General features: G+C 34.4%; 1 protein-coding gene across 1 annotated transcript in view; it reads left to right on the top strand.

The window, feature by feature from the left end:
- LOC104463290 (protein diaphanous homolog 2-like) overlaps nt 1-4,432 on the top strand; it is a gene marked incomplete at both ends in the record, with an annotated part of 20,445 nt that extends 16,013 nt beyond the window's left edge. Inside the window, one exon of the mRNA XM_010075551.1 lies at nt 4,318-4,432. Coding sequence (XP_010073853.1) covers nt 4,318-4,432 — 115 coding nt within the window. The remainder of the gene's footprint in view (nt 1-4,317) is intronic.
- Between the last annotated feature and the right edge of the window lie 5,551 nt (nt 4,433-9,983).

Genomic DNA, 9,983 nt, shown 5'->3' with positions numbered 1-9,983 from the left:
TGCTAGGGCAGGCTTATGGCCACTGGGAGGAGCTACGGGACTGCTCAAGTGAAATCTTTGGCCACCATTGACTTGAATGAGTGTGAGCTGCTGCACAGTCTTCACATCGTTATATTTAATCAAATTTCATTTTTTAAAACATCTTGAAATATAAACGTTTACTTGAACAGTAAACTGCAAACACAGTCTCTGATTTGCAAAGTAACCTGTAAGAGCAGTTACTAGTTATTCTTGTCTCTCAGTATAGTTGGTCCCTTTGACAAGAGAAGTTATGAGAATATCCAGGTGTGTGTTTACCTGTGTGTTCCTTTAAAATGCCTTTTGATCAGTATAGCCACTGTTCCTTCCATATAAAGGAAATAGATTTGGGGTACTAGATGATTGCATGTGTCATCAAGACTAAACCATCGCATCTTAACGGCAGTTTGTGTCTGGCAATTTTTAGTGGTATAAAACGTGATTGAGGTATTGAGGTTTGGAGGAAATAATACATAGATAGCCAAATGTTCAAGGCAAATCAAAGGAGGACCTTTTATATATTTTATGCTATCTGGTTTAAGCTCTAGCTCGGACTCCAGTTTGACTGGGTATCTGCTACTTATTTGTCAAGGTACTAAATCTTTGTACTACTCGTTAGTGTCTGACACTTTCCTTGAAAACCATATTCTATCTCAATAGTATTAGTACCAAGAACTTAGTACAATGAAATTTTTGATGAAAGTAAGTTGTTAAGCGGCTATAGATGGTCATTGCTGACCATCCAACAGTTGGAATTTAACACGGAACAACTGCTGAACGTGTAATTGAAATCACACTCTGAAATATTGTGGGTTTTTTCAAGATGTCTCACAGCTGGTAAAAGTGTTAGGAAGTTCATATGGATGTAGATATACATGTTTCTATAAAGCTGGGCATTATCATGTTGTCCTGGATGGAACTGGATGACATGGGATGCCAGATCTTGCTCTTGGCTGAAGATGCCGTATCTTTTCAATATGAAGCCTCTGAAAGGAATCACTTCAATAGACAGCAATAAGTTCTTTGTAGACTGTTTTCACAATACTGCTAGGACACAGGATCATATGTGCATCCACTTCTTAGATAGCTGATCTCTCCTGTCAGACACAATGGAATTTCAGTTTTAAGAGTGTATGTAAAGATGGATGGTGTTAGAGCAACAACACTGGTCTGTGTTTCGAAATCATTTTAGTTTTTCCCATGGAGTTTTTCAGGCAATTCAGGGTAAGGTATTTTGTACCATTTCTGAGTAGGTACCATCACTACTTCAAGGAAAACCTTTAAAGAACTAGTGATGATGGAAGCTTACTCTCGGAAGAGGAACTAGAGTGTCCTCTGACATTTTTGCATAAGTGGTCTTGTTTTTCTAAATAAAAAGTAAGCTAAGATTTTGTGTTTCTCTAAATTCTAAAGTGTTGAATAGTGAAATGGTTCTTTGTTTAGAGTAACAAATAAGAGCTGTATCATGAAGAATGATTAATCCCACTAACTTTGTAAAGAGGAATCTAGAAGGTTGAGTTAAAACCTGTGTGGAAATAATGGCATGTCAATTTATCGTTTCTTTTACCAGAAGAATTAATATTTCTAACTTCTCTTTAGTATTTTGCCGCTGGATTTCAGAATATTTTTAGAGGTGTGCCAAAATAATCTGAAAGCGTATCTAGCAGTAGTAGTTTAAAAACAGGCTTTCAAAATACTGAAGTAGAAGGATATTCAAAATAGTCAACCATGTTTTTAATGTATTAATTTCAATAAATGTTAAGATAAATTTGAAACTTAATTTTTCTGTCTGTAATTCTTATAAAATCTGCATATAAGCCTAGATTATAACTTTCCTTCTTTTTTGTGGGAGGAGGATTTAGAAGTATCTGGGGGCTAAAAGCCCTTGATTCTTTGTTTTTGTTTAACACGCATCAGTACGCATTCTTAGTGCTACGGTGCAGTATGACAGTGCTGGAAACTTCAGGCCCATTATAGAGAATTGTAGATGAGGGTGGTGTTACTAGCAACTGTAGAGGGTGCAGCAAAATGAAATCAGTGAGGGGTTTTCTTTCTTTATTTGCATATATCAGTGCATTTCCAGAAAACTGAATAGTTTTTTGAGAATAAATACGAACTTTAATGCTTCTGAATTTAAAAGGAATCGTGTAATCCTGCTCTTTTCTTAAAAACTCTGTACAAAATATCTTTAACCTCCTGCCAGCCACACCGATATATTATGTTAGGGAAGAAAAAATGGACTGTTTTGAGTAGCCTAGATATATTATTAAAAAGAAACAAGAATGTATGAGGTGTCATACTGGAAAAGATGCTCATGTATTACTTTGAGGACTATGGTGTTACCTAGTGTTGGAATCCAGAGATTTTGGGTTATTTTTTTTTCCATTGAAATTCATCTAACCATATCAAAGTCCTTTTGGTTCATGTACTCTTACAAACCATTTGAATTATGCAATTTTTTAACCTTTAAAACCCTTATATATATATATATATATATATATAAAGAAGGTCACTTGTCTGCTTAGGAAATGTTTAATGTCTTTTGAAGATATTTTACCATTGAATGTCCTTATCTTTCTGTTTAGAAGCTTACTCTCTTCAAAGCTTCTATCGTACCATTTCTAGATTTTTTTTTTTTAAACTATTTTTCCTCCTTTTGGAATGGAGCTCTAACGTTTTAGAAATGCATTTCCACCTGGGCTATTAAGCAAAAGGTTTGTGCCTGTTATTTCAGTTAGCTTCTATTATGACCTTTGTTTGGGTATTTCCATCTGGACTTTTTTTCCTTGTGGAAATAGGTTTCATCCCAGATTTATGTTTTGCCAATTTTCTTAAGGCAGGAAATAAAATTTATATGCCATTGGCAGTATAGTGTTCTGATGTTGCTACTTGTCTTTGACTTGACACTGCTTTGTCTGGTTAGGATAGTTTCTCTCCTACAGTTATTTTATCTTATTTAGGCAGGCTCAATTAAGCAGGGAAGAATTCCTGGCACGTGTCTAACTTCTGCTTTCTACACTCAGTTGTCCTTTTTAAGTCATACCTGATTCTAAATCAGTTGCACTGGTTTTGTAACTGTGAAATGCACTTGGACTACTGTCCTGTAAACATAGAGAAAAATAAGCTTTTTAGTTTATAATACTGATTTGTCATTGCAGCCAATTTCATTGTAATCAATTATGTTCATGTGTTTATAGAAATAATTCATAAAGTGTACATCTGAACACTGTGTATGACAACAGACAGTAACTGCAGATGGACACTTTGCTTAAGTGCTCTGGGAGCAGTGCCAAAGATCTCCTGCATACTGAAAAAGAGGACAGTCTATTTGGTCATCACTTGTCAGGAGCCATCATTTCGGGAATTAAGTTGTTACTGTTTAATTTAGTGTCTTTTGTTGTAACTGTCTTCATCATTATTGCTGGATTAAGGTAGTTCTAAAAAATGTTTAACCTGCAGCTGGTGGTAAAGCAGCTACACATTTACTGATGGATCATATGGTAAAAGGGGGGACCAATTTGGTGCAGTGAAATCCTAGTGAGGCTTACAAACATAGTATTGGTAAAGTTCCTGCATGTAATCTTGAAGTTAAATAGCCCTTGAAAATTAATTGGCATTTAAACAAACTTGTACACAAGAACTGATAAGAATGCAAAAAGTGGAAGGCAAACATTTAAAACAAGATAGCTGTTCTGAATCACACTTGAGGAGTAAAATTGGCTTTCAGCTCTATACAGCAGAGGACTTTCTTCTTTTAATATGGCCAGTATAAAATAAGGTATTGTAATGAAATCTGTGTTTACATTTGAAAAATTGAAAGTATAAAAAAAAAGTGTTTTTAAGAATAAAATTTTTTCTGATATTTAAAAAGATAATTCTTCCTTCAGTCTTAATATTGAGTCACTGAAAGGTCTGCATTGATGTATCATTTGCGAATAAGGTATTGCATACTCTGACAGTGTAAGAAAGACTATTCTGTCAGTGGTGAGGAATATGGAAATTGTCTGTTAAGTAATCAGAAGAAAGCTAGAACGCTTTCAAACCCAGATGCTAATATGTTATCAAGCCTATTTGGAAAACTTGTAGAATGGGAGAAATATAATAAAAATCATTGTGTAGATAGAGGGCAGTTCAAATGATTGGGTTTTGTTTAGCAAGTATCTTTAAGAGAACCTTATACCTGGAACATAGCTAAACTTAATTCAGTTAAATTATCACAAAAATCTAGTAGCATTGGCTTTAACTGGGCTCTTGAAAATAGTAGGTGTTAAACTTTGGAGATGCCATTTTTTGTTTCAGATTGAGCCTCAAGAGATAGCAGAAAACAGCTTTTGGGTAAAAGCTGAAGAAGATAAATTTGAAGACCCAGAACTGTTTGCAAAATTAGCGCTTACGTTTGGAACGCAAATGAAAGGTACGTGCTTCTTTTACTTTGTATTGTGCTTTTAGTAAGTTTAAAACTTGCTAAATGTAATGTGCAGTGAGACTCTCTTTTATGCTTTGTGCAATACCGTGGAGTTCATGCAATGGTATGCTTTTATTAAGCATAGCAGTCTATTACAAGCATGAGGGGAGGAACCTTTTGTAATAATACCTCTTAAAAGGGCAGGGTATCTTCCAGACAGATGTGAATTTTTTTCAAATTAAATTATAATTAAATTTAAATTCTGATCCTAAAATCCAGCTCGTCTACATTCATATTCATAACTGCAGGAACTGTAACTTGTCAGGTTCTTTTTAGATAGTCCACTTGTGTTGGAGGGTTTAATGTGTAACAAAAATTTACTTGCTTCTTTTTCTCTGCTGAATCAAAATCCTCTACAAGTAAGACTTAAAATATAGCTATTACAATATACAGTTGAATCACAAAATCACAATCTATACCTACTGTCATGATTCTTGAATAAGTGAGTTGAAACCACTGTTTTTTTTCAAAGTTTTTGTGTTTGTGTCCTTGCCTGTCCCCTTTTTTTTGAATACTACATGCAGCTCTCACTTAAGAAAAAAGTCTTTAAATATACTCCTTTCATTACTATTTAAATTTGTGTTGTGTGATCTAAGAAACATCTTCCCTCCCACCCAGTTATATACAGTTAAACTGCATCGTTGCTGTCATTAGTGAAACTGTTTGCAAAATAACATGGGAAGGTGTCAGCCTACTGATTTTTGTTGGAACAGAGTTGTTGACTACTAGAGAGAAGAATACAGTGAGAATAAAAACTTTGCTGGAACTTTCTGTCAAGTGTAAGTGAGGCTGCTCAGTATGGCATATAAATAACTCTTACGCTATTGGTTTTAGATGAAAAAAAATTCTCAAAAACTTGATTTCCTTCGGTAGGAAAGATTGATATATTTATAGCTTGGGAGTGCAGTTACTAACAACTGGGTATTGCTTATTATTTTGATGCTTTAATACCATCCTCAGCTCTTCATGGCTTTCAGATGGTCTCTGAGTATATTTCTGAAGCTGCACACTGCTTCAAGTCTCTTTGTTGTTAGGCATGGTTAATGGGCAGTTGATCAGTATTTCGTATGTGGCCATTTGCTGGTAAGTTGTTTCAGGCACTGAAAAGAATCAAGTACTGCTGAAGTATGATTCAGTAATAACTTAATCAGGAGCTAATGAGAAAGCTAACAAATTAAGAGTCCAAGAAGCTGTAGATACTGAAAGAATTCCTGATCTAGCTACAAATCTTTTGTCCGTTTACCAACCAGTTAAAATCCAGTATACTTTAGGCATGTGCGGTTCTTGAAGGTGGATGGAGTCAAATGTATCAAGTGTTCATAGGTCAAATCTGAATAAGCAAACACACACCTTAGGATTCTGAAGTGAGTGTGTGCACTGACTGTAGGCATTTTTGCGCTGCTTGGTTTTTTACTTGAAATTTTTGGCTTTAAGAATTAGCAACTCATGTGATGCTTTGTATTTTAACCATAGGGAGTCTTCTGTTGTAATTTGAACTGCTAGAATGCTCTCACTTCTTTCAACTACTTGAGGATTTTTATTATTTCAAAATTAAGCTGTATTGCATGGAGAGGTTTGTTAGATCCTGACTGTTGTCTGAATTCAGGAATCAGAACTGCTGTTTATATTAGTACAGTATTTGAAAAATTAACTCGAGTTAAGGAAGGTCTCTCAGAGGACCGTAACTTTCCTGAACCATTCCTTGAGTAGATTCCTTGAGTTATTTTTGAGCATGTCTTTTTCTGTGCTCTTTTGTGAAGCCCCTTCAAAGAATTAGTAATAGCTGTGTTTTCCATAAGATAAATATACAGTTCTCTCACTCAGCGCTCTTGCTCTTTTTAGTAGTCACTGAATCTGAGCCATTAGTGTTCTGCTTTTACAATACATCCCACTTCCCGCTCTAAATGTTCAGATATTACATGCAGTAACACAAAAGCATCATCTACAGTAATTTAACACTATTTTCCATACTGAAGTTTGATAGATTCTTGGTTCATAGCATTGCAGTATGTTTAAAATGTTGTGGAATTTGTCACTGGTTTTTAGTGACAGCAAGGCAGGAAAACCTTTAAGGGAAAGAACCCCTAGCAGCAGATAACACGTGGAATGGAATGAGACCCTTCTTAATGAAAATGACAAGCTTTTGCCTTGAGCTGAATTCTTTCATCAGAAATCTGAAAAAATGTTTCTGAATTCCTGAAAAGCTTCTTCATTAAAAATGCTGAAATAAACCCTCTTGAAATTTTGACATAGCTTTCGCTTTCGTATGAGAGGAAATTCTTCTTGACATAGTTGCACAGTTCTAAAACTATGAACAACAGAAATTCTCGAAATAGTTTACTGTGGTAGCCCTGCAGATATTTTCCTGTTCTTCCTTACATTACTGTGAGTTAATTGTTGTAGAAAATAACATGTCATAACAAAGGATGGGAAGACTGTTGAAAATGTTGCTACGTATTACCTAGGACATTAAAATCTTATTTGGCTGACAAGTAGAGAAAGTTCAATTTCTTTGAGTTCAAGTGTTTCTTAGAACTTGAAAACCTACTAGAAGTCAAGAAAAGTCTCAGAGCATTTAGTTGCAGCACAGGTTCAATAACTGGATTCCACAAACAACTTAGTTTCTGCAACTGCTGTCTCCAAAGGGCAACACTAAAAGGATATTCACCTTATTTCAAGCGTAATCTAGGATTACACTCATTTCTTGGTGTGATCTCCTAATACATTACAAGAGGATGATACAAAGATAAATAGAAATGCATTTTATGGTCTCTTGAGAGCACAGTCAGCATGTACCAAAAAAAAAAAAAAGAATGACTGGAAGAAAACTGACAATTGCCAAAAAGCAATTGTGATGACTTAGTGTTTACTATTTCATATTTCACAGCATTTTGTAATGCCAGTGGGAGTAGTAACTGAAGTGAAACAAATGATAGTATATACACTTACTGAAAATTTGTAATTCTCTACAGGTTGCAGCTCTCAAATTTGATTAAAGCTCTGAATTCTGTTCATGAGTCTCTGGCACAATGAGAATGAATCTTAGGGTTTTTTTCCTCATTTAACATAGTTTTGTTTTCAGATACTTGAATAATAACTTAATGTTGGTTGTCACTAAACGAGGTGCTGCCTTGCTACCTGTGTACCCAGTGTTTTCAAGGAAGGCAGCCAGCCCTGCAGGGAGGTGTTACTTTTGGAGACCAAAATTACGTGTGTGTTGAAGTCATAATAAGACACTTCGGAAGCTCAATTTTCATTAGTTAATGAATTATTACTTTTGTCAGTTAGCTGCTTGTAAAATGTAAGAATGTTTAATCACAGAGCACCAGGAACAAAAAGGAATGTTCCCTGACTGGTAAAATAATTTTACTTCAAATATACTTAGATATAAGTTCTCTTTTACAAAGTATACATAAGGTTTACTATGCATTGCTTGACAGTGAAAGCAGTGATTTTTCTGTTGAAAACATGGATCATCCTTTTACAGTTTTTGAGTCATGACTTGACAATTTCAGGCTCAGTAAGATTTGGTTTGCAAAATAATCTTATCATGGATTGATTTGTGTTTTGATATTTAAATAGCAAGAGGAAGGAGTTCTATGGAGGTTTTCTTAGCTCAACCTTATCTATGTTTAAAACAGTTAAATCTTACCTGCAAGCATTAGACGAGTTTTTTTTAACAAGGAGGATAACCTTTACATAGTGAGATTTCTACCTTTTTAAAAACTCACGTGATCAGTTTTAAGCTGTGAGTGATTACATAGATATTTTCTTAATTAAAAAAAAAATCCTTTCCAGTCTATGGAGTATAAAGAAAAAGTGAAATAAACTCAGTGAACAATCCTCCTTAGATTGATTATGTAGTATGAAATCTGCTTTTTTTTTTAGTAACTGAAGAGAGGAGATGCAAGTGATCAGATAAATGCATCTTGTCCTTGGGAGTTTGTGATCTTAAATCATTCATTTCTCTTAATTCTCAGTGAAATGATGAGGGGTGTTGTCAACTAAGAATGTCATCTTGCTGATGTTTTTTGATACTCCTATCAGAATTTTAGAACTAAAAAAAATTTCACATTTCTGATTAAATGCATAATAGTAAATTTCTAGTGAGGGAAATATTGTAATGGAGTTGAACAAGAATTGATGCTTGTATTAATCCAGTCTGTCTGTGCATCTCTGGAAGCTTGGACCACTGCTTTTTGGCAGAGTGAGGGTTATTTATGTTTGTATTTCTGTGGAATGTCTTTAAAAATGAAACAAAACAACAACTAAGATAAAATGTTTAAAATGTTACTGTTCTTGGTAAGAACCTACTTAATAGCAAATCTTTCGAATCATTTAGGCGGGTCATGTTATATTGTGCAGCTAGAACATTGTTTGACTAAATTTTGCTTTTATGCCTTAACTGGTATCAAATTATATTTTTGGCTACTGGTGTCAGAGAAAAGAAGGCCGTCAGCAGCAGTGTGGTGTCTGTGGTGCCCTGTGGAACATGATCTCAAAACCTCCCTAAGTTGGTGTTTAATTTTTTGAATATTAGATAATGTATAATTGTATGATGAATTGTCTTCTAGCAGGTAAAAGTAAAGGATTCAAATGCTATGGCTCTATAGATGAGTTGTGATACATCGTAAGCTTGGGGCCTCAGATAGCTTTGTAATGATGTGACAATAGTCACTGCATCTGGCCTGCTGCTATCAAAATCACTTCACTGTTTGATTGATAGTCTAATTGCGAAACACTACAAAGGAAGTTAATGCTTTCTCCCTAAAGGATCATGTTAATTTCTGCCTCTTGTAATTTAGGTTGTGTATTTTGCCAGTCAAGAATGATAGTGGTGCTCTGAAGAAATTAATTATGTGTACAGTAGATCTGTAAAGGTAGTAATTAGTACATAATAGTCTGTAACTACTGGGATTGTTCCAGTACAGAATTCATTACCCATCCAACTTTCCTCAAGGGAAAACTTCTCAGGGTTCTGTTGCTTCTTTATGATTAGATTTTGGAAATACAATTCAACAATCATTTTGATAAGTTTTCAAAATGGAAGAAAGATTTTAATAGCTGTATTGTATTTTTCACATTATAGGAGTTTGAGTGAGAAAGGAGAGAAAATACAAACTTGCATTTAAACTATAATTGAACGTGAACAAAATCTTAAGTTTCTTATTTACATATATAATATATATGTAATTTAAAGCATGCTAAATAGTTTCTTTTAATATGGTCTTGTTTTAGGAATTACAATATGAAAACTTAGGTGGCTGTCCAGTCCTAGCTTTGATATCTCCCTCTGTGAACAGCTTTTAGGACTCATCTGTAGTTCAGTTTTAAAATATTAGTAATCATGAAAAATTAGTAAAATGTTGATAAGATTAACTGCAATTTAGTTTTATAACTTGTTCATGTTTTCTGTCAGTGCCCAGATTTTAGTATCTAAACTTCTTTTGTTGGTTGAGGAGGAAGAGGGTTGAAATGGGCAACTGAAAATAATATAAAA

The sequence above is a fragment of the Pterocles gutturalis genome, unplaced genomic scaffold (genome assembly GCF_000699245.1).
Source record: "Pterocles gutturalis isolate BGI_N339 unplaced genomic scaffold, ASM69924v1 scaffold33652, whole genome shotgun sequence".
Lineage (NCBI taxonomy): Eukaryota > Metazoa > Chordata > Aves > Pterocliformes > Pteroclidae > Pterocles > Pterocles gutturalis.
This window is presented reverse-complemented; position numbering and strand designations above follow the sequence as displayed.